General features: G+C 33.3%; 1 protein-coding gene across 1 annotated transcript; it reads left to right on the top strand.

The window, feature by feature from the left end:
* The first annotated feature begins 12512 nt into the window (after positions 1-12512).
* Positions 12513-16215, top strand: LOC145137154 (auxin response factor 10-like). Its single transcript, XM_079071295.1, has 4 exons — positions 12513-12862; positions 13300-14352; positions 14446-15088; positions 16034-16215. Exons 2-3 carry the CDS (start codon positions 13345-13347, stop codon positions 15007-15009), a joined length of 1572 nt encoding a protein of 523 aa, XP_078927421.1. The 5' UTR covers positions 12513-12862; positions 13300-13344; the 3' UTR covers positions 15010-15088; positions 16034-16215.
* Positions 16216-23863: the final 7648 nt, after the last annotated feature.

Genomic DNA, 23863 nt, shown 5'->3' with positions numbered 1-23863 from the left:
CGGCCTTGGTGCCTTAGACCCTGTTGACATAGTGGGGATAACTCACCTTGCTGGTAGTGCTGAGCCTGAAACTCTTTGACTGCTGTCTCACCGGAAATCCCGAACTGACACATAATAAGCACTAGGTTAATACCCAACATAACTCTCTTGAATAAGTGTCCACATTCCTTATTTAGTCCATTCTCTTTATTGGGCCAAGGCCTAACACCAAGTCCTTGACTTGAAAGTCTAAATATAAAGTCCACTATTGGGCCAATTTACTAAATTGGGCCCATCCTCCTAATTAGGCCTAAACCCATGATCCACTATCGCCACCTGGCCCAAAACACCTTATTTACAAAGTCTAGTAACTGCCCAAATCCATCTAGTCCATTAACGGTCCAAGCCCGAAGTCCATTAGACAAAAGCCCAACACAGGAGGTACGCGGGGCGTACTCATCCAACGTTGACCCCCATCGGGGTGATTGACCCAGTACGCTGGGCGTACTGGATTTACGTCGGGCGTACGCTGTGTTTTGCCAAAACCTTATTAAGTGCTTAATGGCTTAAGCTATTAAGCCAAACCTCAGATCCATAGACCTAACATGCCTAGGATCCATAAAGTCATGAACTTTATCATTTTGGACGCCCATAAAGTTCTTATTGCTTGGTCTTAATCCATTAAGACCTTATTTCTCATGCATGTGATACATACAACAAATGGGACCTTATTTTTATCATTCAATGTCCCTTCAAGAGCCTGGAAGGACAACTTTTTTTGACTAAATCACAACATGCACCATTTTATGGCTTTTGGGACAAGAAATGATCCTAATAAAGTAAAATGATGAGATCTATGTATACATGCATAAAGTTTGGAACTTTATACCTTCTGGAGCTTCTTGAACACAAGTTAACTTCAGATCTACAAGCTTGATATCTTCCTCCAACTCTTGATGCAATGGTTTTCCTCTTTAAGCACTCAAAACACACAAAATGAGCTTAACACACAAAAGGGGAGGTTAGGGTTTGAGAGAGACTAGTTTGATCTGTGGAGGCTGAGGTAAAAGAGGTGTGGGTGCTCATCATGTTGCTTACATAGGCCCCAAACCCTAAATATTAGGGTTTCATCCAGTCATTAGTACGCCCAGCGTACTCAAGTGTACGCCCAGCGTACTAAGGCGGACCTTAATACGCTTAGCTACCCTTAAGTACGTGCGGCGTACTCTCTTTTGGCTCAAGTTGCAACTTGGTCCTTAATCTTATTTTAGCTCTTCACTTCCAACCTCCAAGGACCATAATGACAAGGAAAAGATAGAAGAGGGTTCGGGAATACCTGCCAAATCTCAGGATGTTACACACACACACACATACATACACACACACACACATATATATATATATATATATATATATATATATATATATATATATATATATATAGGGTCAGCCCAGATGGTGGGCAACCCGGGCGACCGCCCAGGGCCCAAGTCTGTAAGGGTCTTAAAATTTATGGGTTATGTAGTATGTGTGTGTGGGTGTGTGTGTGTATGTGTGTGTGTGTGTGTGTGTGTATATATATATATATATATATATATATATATATATATATATATATATTACCTAAATGATTTTTAGCGCCTAAAGTTGGTTTAAACTCAAACTAGCTTAAAAATAAACAATTTTGCTTGTTTGTTATTGCTAATTAAACACATCTATATAGTGAAGAATAAATGATTTTTTTTAATCTTTATCATATTTGTCTTTGAGGGACCTTTTTTTTCATCCTGGGCCTCATATATGCTTGGACCGGCCCTATATATATATATATATATATATATATATATATATATATATATATATATATATATATATATATATATATATAGGGCTAGGTTATAATGTGGATGGACAACTATTGTGCGGACGTGTGGACAATGTTATTCCATGAGAATTACTAAAGGAATCATTTGTTTAGTAATGTGAATACGTTCAATCTCACACAATTATTGTCATTTCCATTCATTCTCACTAATTCTTATTCATTTTTGTTCTCACGCATTGTTTTTCACTCATTTTCATTTTTACAGAATACGACTCAATAAACATCCTGACAGCATTCTGACAGAATGTGAATAATAAAAGAAAGTCTATAATAACCTTATAGCCGATTTAATTTGTGACAATGCGTGATAATAACCATAGTTATGTAAGATTGAACGTATTCACATTATCAAACAATATATTTTCTTTGTCATTCTCACAGAATAGCATTGTCCACACGTCCACACAATAGATGTCAATCCACATTTGAACCTAACTATATATATATATATATATATATATATATATATGTGTGTGTGTGTGTGTGTGTGTGTGTGTGTGTGTTAAAAAAATAAAACGGAATAACCATCACGAATCGAACGAGGTTTAGATCATTTACTTTCTAGGTAATTTGATTATGTTAACTTATAGGCTTATTCGATTCGGGTTTGGTTAAATTTTTACTATTTTAGGGAAATTGAATAGCCCAAATAAGCTAGATTAATATCTTTTATAACTATATGTTAACTATTTTGAAAATGTACTTCTAGTTATATTTTTATAGGTTTTGGATATGTTTAGCAATCTTTTGATAACGTTTAGTTTTTGAAATTTAAGAAAAACTCAAAATAGAGAAAAATCTTTGTTGGAGAATACGATCTTACATCTTCACTTTTTGTGTTGTGGACTCAAATTTTAAGAAACGATCCTCTTGTTAAACCTCATGGAAGTTTAAACCTGCAAGTTACGGTGAGGGTTTAAAATTCAATGTTGTAAAATATGAGTGAGCTTTTATTCAAAGTTTACTCGATAGAACGAGCCTTTTAATCGTAAACCCACTTTGGGTTCAATTGAGAGTAGCTAGGAGAAGGCTTATTACGTTCTCTGTCTTAGACCAACTTCAATCGGCCTTCAAATTGTTGGAAAGCCTCTATATTTTACTCCAATGGACCTGTAAAAGTATCACTATTTTTGTGGAGAGATTTGTTGGCCGCTAAATATAGTGGAGCATTCTTCCAACACCAAATCACTTTTTCAATATGAATGCATTATTTTATTATATATGCATTGCTTTTAATATTATTCATATGTGTTATTTATTATAATAATATGAAAATATATATTTGGTGTAAACTTTTAGTGTGTGGTTGGAATATAAATTGTATTTTGGTGTGAAAAGAACATCATTTTGTTGTTTTTTAGTGTTTGTGGTTGGAGTTGGCCTTAGCATTTGGCATAGACAAGCCCCTCCCCTTTTTTAACATCTCTCTATATGTGTAATTTGTATCTTTATCTTCCACATAATATTTCTATTATCGTTGGGTAGCTTGACGTAAGTAGTCCACAATGTAGTTTACCTTTTTTTTTCTATATATATGCAGTTTTTTAAGTATTTCATTCGAACATTATTTACTTTTTAATAATAGTCGTTACAAGATTTACATGAAATATGATTTAAAGATTATTTGATTGTTTAAACAAAGATATAATCCAAAATATATAATATATAAGAATTATTTTCATTAAATTACATGTCTAGTGAAATATTATTATTTATATGAAGGACGAAGAATATTTGTTTAATGAAACAAGAAAATGGTTGGAATATAAAATGACATCTTTTTATATTCTTGAGAATATGGAGGTAATCACAAAGTTGGGGACATATAATCGCTTCCAAATCCATAATTAGTTTTATATTCGTTATCTAGAAAATCCCAATACTCTTTAAATAAATAAACATATAAATACTTTAATTTCGTTATTTCGTAAAACATTATTATTTTTCTGTGGATGTTATTGATGGTATATTATATTTTGACATTTTCAAACATAATTTAGTATTTCTTTTTACAAACACTAAATTATCTTAAATATTCTCTGGTATAATAACTTGTAAACCAAAATTAGTGACACATACTAATTAACAACGATTATTAATAGGAAACTCATAAATAATAAGAAAACTGTTGGGTTAGTCAACAACATACCGCAAGAGTAGGGTCAAAAACAAGACCCGCCAGATATGTTCAAACCCCGCATCTCGTGTGCCTCGTGATGTTGTTGCCTTTTTTATGGTACCATTATTTTTTTTATTATCTTTTGATTTTGGTTCCTTAAAAAACTAAAAAAAAGACTAAAATGTCATTCTCATATTTTTTTTGATTTTGGTTCCTTAAAAAATTAAAAAGACTAAAATATCATTATGATATTTTTTTGTTATGTTTTTTCTATTTAATTTAAAGAAAAATAATAATTAATTTGAACACATCTCTCTCTCTCTCTCTCTCTCTCTCTCTCTCTCTCTCTCTCTCTCCTAAAACCAGTAAAGGGGCATCGAAGATCTGGGTATGCATCAAGAAAATTACAGAAACAATTTCATTGATTCTGGAACATTGTGTTGCGTATAAAGTTGAAGAAGGTGAGCAGCTTAACAAAACCCACAATGTTGCAGGAACATTTTTCAAGTTTCCATGGATGTTGTCGACTCAGTGGGTTTCAACTCTTTTCTCGGTTTCTTGTTCTTTGTCTTCTATATAATCCACAATTCTATTTCTTCATCTTTACATTAACATTGTATATCTGTTACATAAATTTGAAGATGATGTTGTTAATATTCCTACTCCAGTTGCTTTAGTTGATCCCGTCACCATGAATGTGAAAATGATGCCATCATCACAGTCAACCAAAGTGAAATAGTATATCTAGAAACCAAACCAAATCAAATGAAATCAAAACCTAAAACCATTGCAAAATCAAAACCTAAAACCAATTCAAATGTGAACAGTGTAACAATGTTTTTTTACCTTTAGAAATCTGGTGGGTACGAACGCTTGTACCTATGGTGGATGGTTTTCCGATTGGAACTTGTTGGCTTCAGGTGGTAAAATCAAGCCAATTATTGGTGGTCCAATTTACAAATTAGTACTCGAATCTGGAAAAAGTGGTCGGATTTGTTGAGAAAATGAAGGAGAATAGTACTAGGGTGGTTTCCAATGAGAGAAGAAGAGAGGGTTTTCATGGTGGTGATGTTTCTCCAAATAAGCCTTATGGTGGGAGGTTCTCAAAGAATGTGACCCATGTAAGTTGATTCCCACTTTTAATACTGGAAAATTGGTCACCACCGCGTTTCTCAAACCAAAACCACCCTCATCGTCGATGTGAGTATCGAAGCGCATAAAGAAAAAATAAAACACAAACACGCATAGGAACAAATACGATGTCTCAAGATTCAAACCCAATAAACCCTGATGTAATCTGAAATCGATTTTGATAGTGATGGGGTGAAATTAGATCCTAAATATTTTGCAACCTTAACGAATTCAAATCTTCATCCCATATCCTAGATGGATTTGGGTTTAGTGCTGTCATGTACGATTTGTTTTGTGAAATTTTTAATCATTCTTCATCTTTTTTATTTTACACACTGCAGGGACCGAATGAATGTCGCTTTTTTTATGAAAGTGCAGGTTTTTCTTTTGAATGAAAATGATGGTGACATGGTGTATGTGTGTGTGTATGTGAGAGAGAGAGAGAGTGAGTGAGAGAGAGAGAGATAGAGCGGGAGGTGGACCCCTCATAATTTTTAATTATTAAAATAAATAAATAAGTATTATATTTTAAAATAATAGAAAATAAATACCCTAAGGATATTACAGTCATTTCAATATTCGGATGGGTCAAATACGCAACGAAACTAGCTCAAAAGAACCATCATTCCAAAAATATCAAGGTTTGGATCAAAACCCTGAAAAAATGCATACCACATGGACAACTTTAGCAATTTTGTCTATTTTAAACTTATAAATCCATTTAATACTTATATTATTCAACTAATTCATTTAGACGTAACATTTACTTAATAGTTGCCCATTTTTTTGAAAATAAGATGTTTAACTACAAAGTTGCCACCATCCTCTAGTAGATACGAAGTTCATCACAAATGTACAATCGTTGTCGAACATAAATGTCGACTTTAACATGTAAGGATATTTTATAAACTCAAATTTAACATTGTTTAACATGAATCTTTTTTTCAATTGGTTATGTTTTTATTTCAAAACGATTGTAAATTCAATTAGATGCAGTTTAATTAAACAGTGAATGGGTTTTATAATTTTTTTGTATTTGAAGTTGTTTGAAAGCTAACTAAATTGTAAAAATTATAACTGATAAAAATAAATTGTCCTGATAATTAATCAATTTAACCAAAATGGCATGTTAACTTGATCATGAGATGATGCGAGTGAATATATATATATATATATATATATATATATATATATATATATATATATATATATATATATATATATATATATATATGGGGTTAAGTTATTTTGAGAACTCAAAGATGTACGAGAACCCGAGAAACTTCTAATCCGCTCAACATTTTTCAAAATAAAGACCACCATTAATCTTCAAATGTTGTGTTAAGTCATATCTAGGCACATAAAAAGATTCGACAATTTTTTTTTGAAATGTGCATATATACACATTTTGTATGTTTTTCAAAATCAACACAATAATGTTACTCTAATGTCAACGTTGAAAAAAAGCGTAACTTGAAAACGTAAAAAAATACAAAAAAATTAAATATGCATATATGCACATTAATATGTGCATATGTGTCTATTTTAAAAAAAAAAAATAGTCAAATCTTTTTTTTAGCATGGATCTGACTTTGACGCACCAATTCGAGTACAATGGTGGTGTTCGTTTCGAAAAATATTGAGCGGATTAGGTGTTCTCGGGTTCTCGCGTATCTTTGAGTTCTCAAAAGAACTTTCCTCTCCCTCTTTCTCTCTCTCTCTCTCTCTCTCTATATATATATATATATATATATATATATATATATATATATATATATATATATACTCACACACACACACACATTATGGAAAGAGCAATAGAAACAAACAAAATGAAGAATAAACACTCGAGAAAACAATAGAAATGAAGAAGAAAAAGATAATAATGGACAAGTTATAATCCCTAAAAGATCTAGGTAACTACACCAGAGGTTATAGTCGTAGACAAGAGATGAAGATAGTTAATGATAACTGACGCATCAATCAAAGTTATAGACACATTGTTTGCATATCAAGTCTGAATAACAACAATTATGTGTGTGTTGTTATTATCTGGACTGGGAGGATTAAGGGGTGACCATGACCTGTAAATCCGGACATAGCAAGAAAATCAATGACACTTACCCGGATGGAGGGCATGATACAAAGACAAAAGGATGCATAGCGAATTCGGACAAAGCCGATCTGAAGAAAATCCCAAATGAAGCATATCAAATCCTTTAAATCAAGCATAAGGACTACAAATAATATTATTTTACAAAATCTCAACAAAAACTATAGCAAAACCTATACATACAATATGGAGGCAAGTACAATATATTATCTAACTACAAGACCATAAGACTATAAAAGGTAAGAACACGTCCATAAACAACAGACAAGTCACTCCTTGTAACAACACATGATCATTGTAATGCCAAGACCAAATAGTTCTAACTTATGCATCAGAGAGTATTATCAGGATCATTCCTGGTAGTGTAACAGCCCAAATTTCACAGAAAATTTCATTAAATAATTAGAAATATCAACCATATTTGTTTCCAAAAATCCCATTACATAACCACATTGTTTAAAAGTTCAGAGTATCCAAATACTAAGTGCAGAAATACTGGAGAGTGCACGCTGCGCCATCAAGCCGGACCCTCGCCCTTAGAACCAGAAGTACCTGAAACACCCAACAAAACTATAAGCACACGCTTAGTGGGTTTCCCAATTACACATGAAACACATAACCACATAATGCCATGCACACACACACACACACACACACACATATATATATATATATATATATATATATATATATATATATATATATATATATATAAGTTTTTCATGGACTCCCTTCATGGTTTTCATTGGAATGTCATAGGCTACCCCCATGGTCTTGTATCCCAGAGCCATGGGCTCCCCCATGGTCTTGCCAAGTGCCATGGGCTCCCTCATGGTCTTCACATAAGTCTACACATATGTCAATTAGCAAACCATTGCATACTCAATCACTAAACATCTCATAACAAATAATGGGACGACCTTGGAGCTTTCGACCCATGGGTGTAGTGAGAAGACTCACCTCAGTCCGCTGAACACAATAGTTGCTCGCCAATCAGACCGAAACCTCACACTGAACAATGGTACAAATAACCCTAAATTAGGATTATAATTCAACCTAGTCAAGAGAGTCCCAAAAACTTAAGCCTAAGTCCTTCCATGGTGGCCCAAAAGTCTTTCCTTTACTAATGGGCCTGGGATCCAAGATAAATACTATTAATAGGCCACATGGCCCAATAAGGCCCAACCGATACAACTATGGCCCAAAACAGAATAACAGACCACTAACTCTAAATGGGACCAGGCCCAAAACTGAATAAGTCCCAAAAAGTTCGCAAGCCCACACGAAGCCCAAAACCATCTGAGGTGCCTACGCTCAGCGTACCACTCCAGTAGGCTTAGCGTACTGAGCCCCTTGGCTGTACGCGCAACGTACACGATATTACGCCCGACGTACAAGCAAAATATGCACCAACGACCATTAAGTGCTTAATACTTGGGATTTCAACGTCAAACTTCAGATCTGAGTCCATTAAGATGTCCTAGGGCATAAATTTGGCAACTTTATGCCCTTTCATGCCATAAGGGACCCCAATACTTCATTCTTCCCATTAAGACCTCATTTAAGACCTCAAACTCATGCATGGTCTCAAAACAACCTTCAAGGTGGCACCTTTATGCATCAAACATGCTCAAAGAGCTTAGATCTAACAATCCTAGTCTTTGGAGTTGCTCAACTCATAAGAGAGGGTACAAATAACCAAAAAGGGACTTCATAACAAAACCCTAGCTCAAACTAACAAAAGAGATGACAAGGTTATGGCTTTCTACCTTTAGAAGTAATTCAAGATGCACTAGATGTAGGATCTAGAAGCTCAATGACACCCAAGATTTGATCACTACCTTCTCCTTCTTGAATGCTCTCTAAAATGGCCACCAAAACACTCTTTAAGCTCAAGGATCACACTCTCATGAAAATCTGGGATTAAGGGACGAAATGAGGCTATGGAGGCTGATTAGGGGTTTGGTCCAAATGATATAAGGTTGTTTAAATAGGGTGTAAGTCAAGAAATTAGGGTTTTAGCCACCTGCCATGTACTCCCCGCGTACCTGCTCGTACGCCTAGCGTATGAGCCTCAACCACTCGATGTGCAACTCTCACGTACGCTAAGTGTACCAAATGTACGCCTAGCGTACGGAATGGCCCTTTTTGCCAAAATGAAAATACTTGAAGGTTGACAATGAATTCCTGGATTGGAGTGTTACAGGTAGTACTTCCGACCCTATCTACCATCTTTTACATGAACACTACTTCCTCTTCAACAAACTCATATTACATCGACAAGGAGAAGACAACGTAGCATCATCTTTCTTTCCTTGAATGGTTCAAACCCTAAAAGAGCCTTATCTCGTTAAATTAATCCAAGTTTATCACCCTAGCTACCTTCTAATTAAATTTATTTCCTGCTAGATTTGGTAATTAACACAAGTAACCAAACATCTTCTCTTTATTACAATCAAGGCTAGGTACCCAAAATAACAACATACTTGGATTTCTACACATGCCTTATTCTCACAAATGGAAGGTTCCAGCTTGAATTGTAGTCATCCTTCTCTCATTAACACTCAACTTCACACCTATATACCAATTAAATCCCTAAGTGGTCTATTTTTCAAACTTTTAAGGTTAAAAACGTCTAACCTCAAATAACGGGTGTTACACTTTTGGTGGGATTTTTTTCTCAAAACCTCTTAATCAATGGGGTTGATGTCTCTTCGAAGGAAGAATAATGATTATATATATATATATATATATATATATATATATATATATATATATATATATATATATATATATATATATATTCATTTTTACTTCAAAGGATAAATATCATAAAATAAGGTAAAAAAGATGCATACAAAGTTTTTGAGGACAAACTACAAAAGAACATGTAAACTCAACTACTCAAGGGCGAAAATGTAATTACGAGTTTATATGAAATGACACGACTAAAAATGATTTGATTGTAATTTGACAAAGAAAATATTAAAACAACTTTAATCCAAATAATAATTTTTTTCACAAACTTATACGATACAATTAAAAATGTAAAAGTTATGTCATAGATTATTTCAATAAATATATCATTTTATATTAGTACATAACAAAAAATGAGCCATATCCACAAACATGTATTGTTTAACAGCTGAATCGATATCTATAAAGATATCCACAAACGTGTTTTAATTTAAAATATTTAAGGCATTTTATATCTACCAAGAAAATTCAAATAAATAAACACGGACATGATGATAAACTTAAGATATATATTGATATATGTATAAACCTAACATAAATCATTGTAATATTATTAATACCTACAATAAATATACGTATCAAACATGTAGTTTTAAAACATTGACTTCGATGACTTAAGTTTCATAACATTTAATCAGAATTTAAAATTACATACACGACATCTATTATCTTTATTTTTTTGAACAGTTCATTTAATGATGGAGTGGTTATATTTGACACACTCCAATTATTTATTTTTCAAAAAATATAGGTTGTTATATCTGATAAAAGAGAAAACTGGTTTATAACTTAGTTTTTTAAGAAGTTACGACTAATAAAGAATTTTTAAAATTCTCTTCAATATATTATTTATTAATTATAAACGCACATCTGTCATTTTATATTTGCAAACTAAGACTAAGGGGCTGTTTGATTTCCCTCTGACCCAGTCCGGTCAAACCTTTTATCTGACTCAGTCCGAGTCAAGCCGTTTGATAACAAGATATTTGCTCTTACTCGGTCAGTAGAAGGCTAATAATTCTCTGATCGGGTCCTCCAAAAATATATAGCTGACCGAGATATAACTCTTATTTTCCCTCTTTTCCCCTTCTGTTTCCGCCTCCTCCACCTTTCTATTCCTCTCGCTGTATCTTCTTACACCGGTACACATCTCCTCCTTCTTCCTTCTTCACTCGCCAAACACCATCCCTCAACCAGCGCTTTCCACCCTCCTTCCCCTGCCCCTCCATCGCCTCCCCTCCCATCGGTAAGTTTTATCTCTCGATTTTCTGAAATCATTGGTTGAAATCGATTTTCTTAATGCTTGAAATCATGAAGGGTTGTTTATTAATTCGATCACAAGTCATTGTTTGAGTCAAAGAATTCGAATTATGTTTGAATTTGGAGTTCATCATTCGATTTTCTATGTTGATGAATCTGATTTTATGAAAACAGATTTGCTATTGATTATGGCTATATATGTAGACTGTAGAGAAAGAGAGGTTGTAACTTGTAACGATTTATTTGCCTATAGTTGATTTCTATGTTCTAATATTATAAATTCAAATCTCAATTGATTATGGACTTATTGTATATGTAAGATTAATAAAATCTTATATATACAGGTTCTTAAAAATTAGGAACATTGATATTGAAAAATCAAAACATATGTGGGATAACATGTTTCAATGGAGAAAAACATTTGGTGTTGACAATATCTTTCAGGATTTTGAGTTCACTGAGCTGTAAGAAGTTCTGGAACACTATCCTATCATGGTGTAGATCAGAAGGAAGGCCTGTTTATATAGAATTATTATGAAAAGCTGATCCAGATATGTAAAATATCATGTGCAGTGGTTTGAGAAGACTACTTCCATCAGTTTTCCTGCTTGTTCTTTGTTTTTCATGTGAGACTGAAGATCAAATTCAAAACCCCTGCAACCAAGTTGCAAGGTTGCCGGAATAATAGCTGCACATGCTTAAGATTAATTGTATAAGGGACTTGTTTTTCATAATTAATGAAATCGTTGTTTTTTGTGTCATTTGTTACTTTGAATATGCTATTCTATTATTACATAATTAATGAATGTATTTATAAAAAAACATGAATTATTATAAATTAAATGGTAAATCATAAATGAATTATTATAAAAAATAATGTATGTGGGTAATATAGTCATTTTGCATTATCAGTCAGCTGTAAAATCAAACAACAATTTCAGTTAAAAGTTAACTCAGTCAGAAGTTCTCACCCAGTCAGCTTCTAACCGAGTCAGCTCTCACCCAGTCAGCAACTATCAAACGACCCCTAAGGGTTGTAGTCATTATACTCTCTTTACTTTTCCCTACTAAACAATACATAAATATATCATTTTATTTATAAACATTTAAAAACCTTAAAATAAATTTGATATATGTTTTATAACTTTTTAAATGGAGTAAATGCTTATAATTTTGGGAAAAAGGAAAAGAAATCGGATATTATATAATTTAATTTTAATTATATAATATAATAATAATATTCAAAACTATGTAGAGGGCAGAGCACGCAGCGAAATGCTTGGAGGTCTGGTATTTGAAGTCATCTCTCTCTCTCTCTCTCTCTCTCTCTCTCTCTCTATGTATACACATATTCTATCTATATGTATATATGTATAAACCAGAATCCATATTTGTCTGTTGTAAGCCACCGTCCGGTCGGCAAAGAAGCGTGAGGTGACCCTTTCTGTCTCCGTCTCTCTCTGTTTTCGCTTAAATTCACTCCACTCTCTTCACCCATTCACATCTCACTCCCTTCTCTCCAACCAAATTCAATTTCAACTCTGGGTTTTTCATCGCAAAAGGAGAAGAAGAGTTATGAATTTGTAGATTCGACTGCATCCATTCTTCATGCTTCAAGGTATGTTTCCTCTTTTGTTAGATTGCCATGGAATTGGAATTGGAATTGGAATTGGGGTTGACGATGTTTTTCATGGGGATTAAGCTTCAACCCACTTAGAAATTTTGTTGTTATAGATCAGAAGATAGGATCGTTTTTGTTTTGTTTATTTAATTTTGGGAATTATCAAGTTTCTGTTGTCTACTATGGCAACCAAACAGCGGGTTTTGTTGTTTTCTGTTGTGTCCTGTTGCTAATAAATCGGGGTATCCATAATTTTACGGAAACTGAACTTGAAACCCACTGTAAAAAATCAAAACTATATTGTAATAGATAATTAGATCAGGAGTTAGTATTGTTTTTGGGAATTCTCAAGTTCCTATTGAAATTTACACTTTGTGCTTTGCGAATTGTTGATTTCATATAAACTTATACGGTTTTTTATTGTGGTTTTACAGTGGTGCTTCGTGTTCTAGATTAAGGATTCGGATTCCGATTTCACGATGATCAGTGTAATGAATTCTGTGAACACTTCCATTAATGAAGTCGGCAAATGCTTGGATTCTCAGTTATGGCACGCATGTGCTGGTGGTATGGTACAATTGCCGCCATTAAACTCCAAGGTGTTCTACTTCCCTCAAGGCCACGCCGAACATGCTGCATCGGGAAACGTGAATTTTGGGGATTTCTCTCGAATTCCACCTTACATTCTGTGTCAAGTTTCCAAAGTGACGTTCATGGCAGATCCCGACACCGATGAGGTTTATGCTAAAATCGGTCTTCTCCCCTTGAGAAACCTCAACGATTTTGATTCTGATGATAATGGGATTCTAGGGTTCGATCAAAACAACCAAAATCAGGAAAACCCAACATCATTCGCAAAGACATTAACTCAATCAGACGCTAACAATGGTGGTGGATTCTCAGTCCCGAGGTACTGTGCAGAAACCATTTTCCCTAAACTCGATTACACCGCAGACCCACCTGTTCAAAACATCTTAGCCAAGGATGTCCATGGGCAAATTTGGAAATTCAGACATATTTACAGAGGCACCCCACGTCGCCATCTTTTAACCACAGGTTGGAGCAATTTCGTGAACCACAAGAAGCTCATAGCTGGTGATTCAATCGTATTTCTTAAATCTGATAATAACGATCTCTGTGTTGGGATTCGAAGGGCAAAAAGAGGAATCAATGAGAATAACGACAAGTTTTTCAGAAACCCTATTGAGAAATTTAATGGCGAATCTGTCTTTGAAGCTGTAAAAATGGCAGCAAATGGTCAACCGTTTGAGGTTTTTTATTACCCGCGTGCAAGTACACCCGAGTTCTGTGTGAAAGCTTCAACTGTCATGGCTGCTATGAGGATTCAATGGTGTCCTGGAATGAGATTCAAGATGGCTTTTGAAACTGAGGATTCCTCAAGGATAAGTTGGTTCATGGGGACAATTTCGTCTATTCACATCAATGATCAACAACTTTCCCCTAATTCTCCTTGGAGGCTTCTTCAGGTATTAATTATAAGTTATAACCCTTTTGCAGAAACACAGATACTTTAATGTTTTTTTATTTTAATTTTTTTTTTTTATAAAATTGAATTGAAGGTATCATGGGATGAACCTGATTTACTACAACATGTGAAGCGAGTCAACCCATGGTCAGTTGAACTCGTATCATCAATCCATCTTTCACCATTTTCACCACCACGAAAAAAACTCCGAATCCTCCAACCACCCGATCTCCCGCCACTAACCACCACCAACCACCACCACCACCACCCGACAAGCATCCAGGGAGCCAGGCAGAACAATTCCCAATTTGGACAAAATAACCATTTGAAACCTTCCCCATTTGAAATCGCGAACCCTTTAACGAGATTCAAGTCAACAAGTCAAACAACTAAAGAAACCGATGAAAACATTTCTTGCTTGCTAACAATGGGGAATACTTTCACGAAGAATGATGACGATGAAAAGGATAAGAGTAAGAATAAGAAGAAACCAATTTTTGTGCTTTTTGGTCAACCGATTTTGACTGAACAACAGCTGTCAGAGAGCTGGTCTGGTGACGTGGCGGCGGCTCCAAATGTCTCTGATGGTTCAGTGGTCCTTCAGAATGGTCCGGTTGAAAGCTCTTCAGATGAGGCGGGTCCATGGTCAAAAAAGTAAAAACAACAAAAATCTACTCGAATGACTTCTTAGCTTTTACCCATATCAAGAGTTGTACAGAATCTTGCTAACCCTTCAGGTATTATGCATTGATATGTTGTACTTTTGTTATTGATTAATGTATATTATAATGATAGTTTTGTGGCTAAATGATAAAAAGTTATAGTTTAGGGGCTAGATTGATAGAAAAGTTGAAACTACATTGAAACAGGAAAAGTACTTTTTTTAAATGGTAAAAAAGAAGTTGAGTAAATTCAAAAATCGATTTGTTATAATGATGTTTTTGTGGCTAAATGATAAAAAGTTATAGTTTAGGGGCTAGATTGATAGAAATGTTGAAACTACAGTGAAAAAGGAAAAGTATTTTTTTAAAGGGTAAAAAAGAAGTTGAATCGATTTGTTATAATGATGTTTTTGTGGCTAAATGATAAAAAGTTATAGTTTAGGGGCTACAATGATAAAAATGTTGAAACTATATTGAAAAAGGAAAAGTACTTTTTTTTAAGGGTAAAAAAGAAGTTGAGTAAGTTAAAAAATGGTCCCTGTGTTTTCTGACTGGTCCAAAACTGAAACCTTTTTTTTAGTTTTGGTCCTTATTTCAAGGTTTTGTGTCTTTATTTTTTTTTCTTATTTCAAGGTTTCATATTGATTTCTATCCTTATTTGAAGGTTCGAGGGACCAAAGTTGATAGGAAACCGTGAAATAAGGACCAAATTTGAAAAATGTTTCAATTTTGGACTACACGGAACAAATCAGAAAGACAGGGATCATTTTTGTAAATGTCTCAAAAAAATATAATGGTATAAGTCGTTACATATTACATTAAAACTAGTTTGTGTTAAAAAAGTATTATAATAGAGAGATATATAATATTTTCATCGATTTAACAAGAAAATCTTAAACTTTATTTTTTGACACATTTACCCTAAACACAAGTTTATTTATTTATTTATTTTTTCTATATTTTACGCATTAAAGATTTAATATACATTCTGAAAATAATATCTTATTGGGGTTATTGCAGTGAGTTCTTGAAGACAGGACAAGAGCTAATAGTTTTAATGGAAGAAGTAGGCAGTGGTAATGTAGGAAGTTAGGAGGTAATTGAATTCTTGTTAATTTTCTTGGATTTGTGGGAAAAAAAGTCCATTTTTCTAGCGATTTTGAGACATTATTATGAATTTAGTTTAGACTTTTGATATTTTATTGATGTGTTTGAAACCCGATTTCTGGTGAATCATTTGGGTGGAATGTTGATGCACAAGTTTGTTGTGGGTTTTGGGGAAGAAATGTCATGCATTTTGCGGCAATTTTTACACTGAAAAAAGGTGTTTCAACTTTCTCAAGTCAAGAGTGATTGTGTTTATGGTTCATGTTTCTGGTGCATATTTGTTGAACCAATTGAAGTTTGAGAAAAACCATGGTGTTTCAAGTTTCAAAATTTTCAAATAAAAAGGATAATTACCATAGTTTATTCGTTTTAGCCGCTTAACTTGTGTTATGTGATATAAAATCACAATTCTTTTTATGGTATAATCTACCATTGTGATCTAGGGTTTTTTTTTTCTTTGTCAAATCTTGTATGGATAAAATGATTGAATGGATTATGAAGTTGTCCAAAATGAAATGTTGTACATAAAATAATAAGTCTAATAAGGAAGACTCTGTGTTTAGAATAAATCTATCTGTTTAATTTTTAATCTTATTAATTTTTATTCAAAAAAAGAAAAAAAAAACAGCATCCAAGTTGTATACGGAAGACTTTGTCTTATGCATTACTCAAGTAATCATCATGTGGTTATGTTAAATGCTATCGTATTTTACCGTATGGTCTATTTTCTTGTAAAAATCAAAACCATTTGTTTGGTATGTAGTTTCTTTTGATGGCAATGACTCCATTAGTCAACCCTATAAATTATCCATCTACTTCCCTCAACCTCTTTGTCTATATATACTTGTTGACTTTAAATATATAACATTTATTAATTTTCCCTTGTTTTCTTGGCCGGTAATTTTCCATTGTTAATACTTAATAGCGTTTTTGTGATATATTAAAGTGCAATATTTACGTTGTTCTTTTGTTAGTTTTAGTAAAAGATATCGATGAAATGAGTTTTTAAAGCAATAAAAATTTTCTTTCAACTTTGTCGTATGAACCATCATTATTGGTGTCAACCTATTGATCAACTATATATACTAAACTAACTGTTTGCTAACAATTATTTTTAATGAAACTGTGTATAGAAAACTAATAAGAGATGGGGATCAAGACAACATAAGTAAAACAAATAGGGAAGTTGAGTAAACTAATTACTTTTTAATGTTATCTTAATAACAATAACTTTTTCTTTTTCGCAAAATGACCACTCGGTCTAGAATAGACTATTCCAGACCAAAATACACAACCCAAATCCAATATTGTAGCTCGATGCTATATATATATATATATATATATATATATATATATATATATATATATATATATATATATATATATATATATATATATTAGTCCCACATACAAATATCTAGAATACGCGTTTTGGATTCTACAATTCCGAAGCTTGTTTTTACCTTCATTCCGAACTTATTTTCAACATTGATTCGTCAAACCAAGTGATTTCTACTCTTTAAATTACTTGCATTTGAGTTTTGAAACAAATAGACTTATTCTAGAATGCGATGAACACTTTGGAATACGAAGAACGAGTCCGAAATATCCAATATTTGTATGTTTTTTTGTTGTACATGTATGAGGTGCATGTAAGTATCTTATAGTGTGTTTAGGACCATTTTTTTTAGTCCGGAACTATGTTTTCTAGGGAATCCGAAAGGTTCTGTAGGTCCGGAATGGAATACGAAGATCATGGTCCAGAATGATGTTCCGGAATACGAAGAACTTGGTCTAGAATAATGTTCCGGAATGAGAAGCCGAAATGATAATTGATTATTAATTTTTTTGGTTCCTGACATTGTTTAATAATCTCTATTAGTCCAAATACGAGTTTGCGTGGATGTTGTTAAAAAAAAGTGGGCTTTACGGACCAAGAAGTTTTATTCCATTTACATGAGCTTTCAAAATTGCACCCAATAATGGTAAAAGCGAATAAATTTTGTTAAAATTGTTGATTTTATGGTAATGTGTATTAAAATGTAGTTAGAATTTTGTTTTTGCAGATAACAAATCAGGATGCTAATTTAAAAATTAAAAAATAAATAAATAAATAAACCAACAAAGGTACCTATAAAATTAAGAAAGAAATCAGAAAGGGTGTTAAAACTTAAATTGAAAGCAAATAGAACTCTGAAAGATGGGACCGGAGAAAGTTCAGACAAACTTGTTATTATAGACTAGTTGCAATGTCATTATATTTTTTATGGTTATGTTTCAGCAAGTTGGTTTTATTGTTGGATACGTTTATGCAAGTCCCTGTTTTTAATGTGTATGTTAATATATTTAAAAAAATTCGGTCTCCAACATCAAGTGACTCGATCAATGAGGATGAGTTTCCAATAGAATATGATATACTACGTCTTGATGAAGAGCAACAACGTCTTGTTGATACGACTACATTAGAGTTCATTCGTGATTAGCAACATGCGAAACAACGAATGGTGATACTGAAAATTCCATTACCACCTTCTGCGGCCGAGGAGCGGAGAAAACTAGCATTGTATAATATGCAAATGCTTCTCGTTACGATGTCTGGAGATATATGACAGTTTGTGAACACAATAGACCTCATCGAAGAAACGTGTAGGACAACTCTAACAATAGAAGATCGAGTCCAACTGACAGATAATGAATTGAGCCTAATTGAAACCTACACAGAATTGTTTGAAAATCATGTAGACACCGCTAGTTTGCACCGGATGCAAGTTCCCGGTTATTCTGGAAATGTGATATAAAATTTTAATATTTTAATGACTTTTGAAACTTAAATATGTAAACGAAACGATAGGGTTATCTAAAATGACAATGTTTTTCATTAACATTCGTACAAATCCTAATACATATATTGGTTTCCAAAAATTAGGAAATTGTAAGAGATACATATTTTGTTCACGGTCAATAAAAACTCCTCTAATTCTAACATCTGTTAGACGATCCCTTTCCACACGAAGCTTATCAATCTCAACATTTACATGTTGAATCCACTTCTTAGCTTCTTTGACATTTTTCATAGCTTCAGTAACCCAGTTTTCTTTTTCGTTTACTTGTTCCGCTAGATCGTCTACATGTTGATTTAGTTTTTGACTTGTTTCAGAATCCCTTTCGTTTTCTTGCTCAGCGGCCTTCATAACTTGGAAAATGTCATCATGCATTTTATCCAATAGTGGGAAATCAGGGCCTTCCAGAAACGAGTTAATATCTGAACAAACAGAACAAGCTTCTTATTTACAATGACAAACACGAAACTCAGATGAACTCATTCTCAACTTATTTCTACGTTTACGATGAATGGTAGGTACATATTAATAGTCTAAAATGCCATGTTCGGAATAAGTGTCCGAAATGTAATGTCCAGAATCTTTGTCTCCGGAATACGATATTCGGAATGTGTGTCCGAAATATGCGTCTGTGACTCATATTCGCCAGGAATCTATGACATATATGATTGATATGACTTCCGGAATGTCATTCGTAACTGTCAGTCCGGAATGGAATTCAGGAATCCGGACTGAACTACTATAAATAAGAGACTGGAATTGTAGAACCTTTAGAACTCCAGAATTGTAAGACTTTTAGAAGTCTGAAAATGGAAGTAAATCAACCCGAGCCATAGACTATACATAAAGAGATCACGCTCGTTCAGTCTTGGGTAATAATTGAGGATAATATCACTACAAGAAAAAAGGGTATCAGAGACGGACATAATCAGTCCTTGATGGTCAAGAATCAATCTATGGTGAGAATCAGGGACTGATTTAGCTAGTCCCTGAGACATAGTCTTAGATAATTGATTTTTTTATTTATTTGAGACTGAAAATCAGTCCTTAATGCATCAAATTATCAAAGACAGAAAATCAATCTTTGATACTATCTTATTTAGTTGCTAATGTGTTTTCTTCAAATTCATGATTTTATGTCATATTAGTCCCTGATACTATCTTTTGGGGACTGAATATCGGTCCATGATACTACACCATTCAGGTAACAATATGTTTGATGTAAATTTGTCTTTTATGTCACATTAGTCCCTAATACAACCTTTTAGGGACTGAATATCAGTCTTTGATACTATCATGTCCAGTCTCCAATGTATTTCTTTCGAAGATCCACTTATATTATATTAATCCTCGGTACTATTATTTTAGGACTAAATATCATCCTTTGATACTATCTCTTTTAGTCCATCATAAGATTTTATAATGACTGGATATCAGTCTCAGATACCATGTCATTTAGTCTCAAGTATATTTCTTTTTGGACAGACTAACACTTACTAATATCGGTTCATTTTCAGTCCTTAATATGTGTTCACCAGGACAAATATCCAACCCTTGATACAAACTTTTAGTAATAGCAACTAGTTGTACATGATACAATTTAAGACTAGATTCAAATCCCTAACTAACTATTATAGCTGCTAAAATATGGAATCAAATTGTTCTAAATATATGAATTGAACTCGTATTAAATAAATGAATCGTAATTTAGATATCATCATATCCAAACTTTAAACAATAAACCAAAAGACTAACTAACAAGCCAATAACTAGACCATATATGAAAAAATAATGAAAGCTCATGTCTACGACTTTTCCTCTGATAAATTTGTTATTCCGCCGTGCATACCATCTTCATCTTTATCACCTAGGCATATTATATTCTGAAAATCTAGGAATAATCTACACATAGTTCATTACCTTACTAAAAACGTACTTGTATCACGATATTTCTTTATTCTATTAACAATTTTAATAACATTCATTCTCTTTTTTGTTGTCCCAACACTCCAACACTTGGAAAAATGTCCATGGATCAAGAAAATATCAAAATAAGTAACCGAAACATTACAAAAACTATTTGTTATCAATTAATTATCAAAAGATACTTACCTTCTCCCATTTATCATGAATCTTATATGCAACTTACAGAAAAACAAACAAAAAGTAGAATCAGATCATTGAAAGTACATTTCTATTTGTGGATGAAAAAGAAACTAACGAGAGCATCTAGGTTATACGTATATATCAATATGCATGAAAGCCAAGGATAATTTGGGTATTTGGTTTACCAATATTTGAAGACAATCACATTATTCATAATATATAGGTATATTATTAAATAAAAATTATCCCAAAGTTATAATGCTTCCTTGGCGGATAAAACAAATTGACATAATTCAGTTATGCAAAAAGTAACAAAAAACTTACAATATTGTCGTGTATATCCCACTATAATCTTGCTCTTTTTTGTACCTACTCAATAATATGAGATACAAAAGCATCAATTACTAGTAATAATCAATAAAAGAAAAAAAAATATAGATGAATGGTACATCACAAAGTAAACAAATGGTTTATTCCTAATTATTGTTCCCAAGAACCATATAAAACTCTTCTTTGAACCCACAGTCCCATTATATCAAATTAATCAAATTAACTCATACAAATACCAAATATTTGTATAAAGAGGAGAACTTTATATTCCTAAACATGAATTGAGAAAATAAATGAGTTTCAACAAGATTTTTGCTCAGGGTAACATGTAAAAAAAATAAATAATATGCTAAATGATGTTTAATTCAACCAATAAAGACAAAAAAATCCAAACCAAAATCTTACCTCGTAGACAGTGATGGTGGTGGTTATTAAGAGAAAAGCATGTAACCTACCTGGTTTAAAATCACAAAATAAAAACAAAAATATGGTTAAAAATAGAGGAAGATGGAGAGAGAAAGAGAGGAAAGGAGGAACGTAGAGAGACAAAGAAGTAGCAGTCGGATCTAGAATTAAGAGTTGTGAACGACCATAGTAGGTGGTTGAAAGTGGTGTTGAGTGTATGTTTTCGGTGGATGTCTAGAGATAGGGTAGGGGTTATTGTAGTGATGGAGAACGATACATATAGGTGGTTGTTATATAGTTCTAGATTAAGAAGTAAGGAGAAGAGTGTCGGAACTCGAAAACAAGATCGTCAATTCATAATGAGATGAGAAATGGTTATGAACCCTTAATGTCTTCTAGTTGGCTGAAAAAAGGCTAACTTTTGAAAAAACAACTAGAGATTTGGTGTTGGTGTGTTGATTATCTGGTAGACATTGAGAAAAATATTATGAATTAGAGTGAGAAAACATGAGGGTTAATACCTAGGGGAAAATGACTTAAGATGGTAACTACCTCTTATGTTTGTTCACAAGTTGGCAACTTTTTCTGTACACATATATCCAACTAACTTGTTTTACGTGTTCACATTACACCATTATTACCGGCTATCACATGTTTTAACTGGTTGCCTCAAATTACCTCAATTAAAATCGATTACGTGGCATCTTACGTGTTCATTACACCTCCTTTCTCCTTTAATTAAGGTTCTTTAGTGCAACTTACTCCCAAATCATTTCCCTATTATAATGTTATTGGAAATAAATCAATTGAAGAAGTCAGAGCTTAGGGTTTTCAATTGAAGCAGGGATTTGAAATCGTCGACTGTAACATGTTAGAATCATCTAACGGTAGGTATATTATAGTAGATTTTCATTAAAATGGCTTATTTTCACCAAACCTGTAGTGGATTTTGCAATTGAAGCAGGGGTTTGAAATCGTCGACTGTAACGTGTCAAAATCATCTTACGTTAGGTATATTATAGTAGATTTTCATTACAATGGCTTATTTGCACCAAACTTGTTAGTATACTTAGACCCTATAAAAGTGTCAGTTCGTGATGTGGATTTTGGTGGCATGAGCTATAGAGAATTTGTGTTGTAGGTTACAAAGCTGACAAGAGGAAGTCGTGATAATTTGTACTATTGTAGTAGACATGAAATACTGACATGAGGTATTATAAGAATCGATAATGATGCTAATTATTTTGAGTTTAGTAAAGATGGTTACAGTCCTAAGAATGAGCTAAGAATGAATGTATACATGGACCACCAAAATGAACCTAATCTTGACTGGGCTGACAAGGAGGTGTTAATAGGTGATAAAGTACCTGAATTGGATGAAGATGATGAGCCAAACTCACATATTTCAGATATCATGACATATGAACATGAACCTGATGAAGAGGTGCATACTTTTGAGAAAACTCTTGGTGATGAATTTTTGAACAAGTTGTCAGGTAAACCCATTCCTAATACTAATGAAGAAGTAAATGATGATGATGAAGCCAATGATGAAGTTGATGAGGCTGTGTTCCTTGTCCATGATGAGAATCAAGAATAAGATAAAATGGTCCGAATTTTAGGTATGAAGTTTTCCAACCCAACTAAATTGAAACTATGTCTATTTCGATGAAAACCTTCAACGAGGATGCAAACAACGTATAACTGCCAGAGGCTAGACCTGCTTCCCAACACTCTCCTACATGCGTTTTCTATTATTCACAACATCCATCACCCCTTTTTAACTATCTTTGACAACCTCGGGAGATACATCGACAGACCCATAATTACCCCCACCGGAGACTTCATGAAGAACCACCTTAGGAGCATTAGTACTCGATGACCCACTAGCAAGACGCTTAGCCTCCTGGACAGTGTAACACCGTGTTTCGAATCATTTCATAATTATAGGCCATGACCCGAATATCAATCATCATAAGGCTTTGGGTCTTGGGGAAAGAGATATTTATACCCATTTGGTTGTAGATAATGTAGGTTGTGGGCATCGAGAGTTTGGTTTGTG

Source organism: Lactuca virosa, chromosome 9 (genome assembly GCF_052849685.1).
Source record: "Lactuca virosa cultivar CGN04683 chromosome 9, Lactuca_virosa_CGN04683_v6, whole genome shotgun sequence".
Classification (NCBI taxonomy): domain Eukaryota; kingdom Viridiplantae; phylum Streptophyta; class Magnoliopsida; order Asterales; family Asteraceae; genus Lactuca; species Lactuca virosa.
The sequence above is the reverse complement of the archived record's forward strand: the minus strand, read 5'-3'. Positions and strand labels throughout refer to the sequence as shown.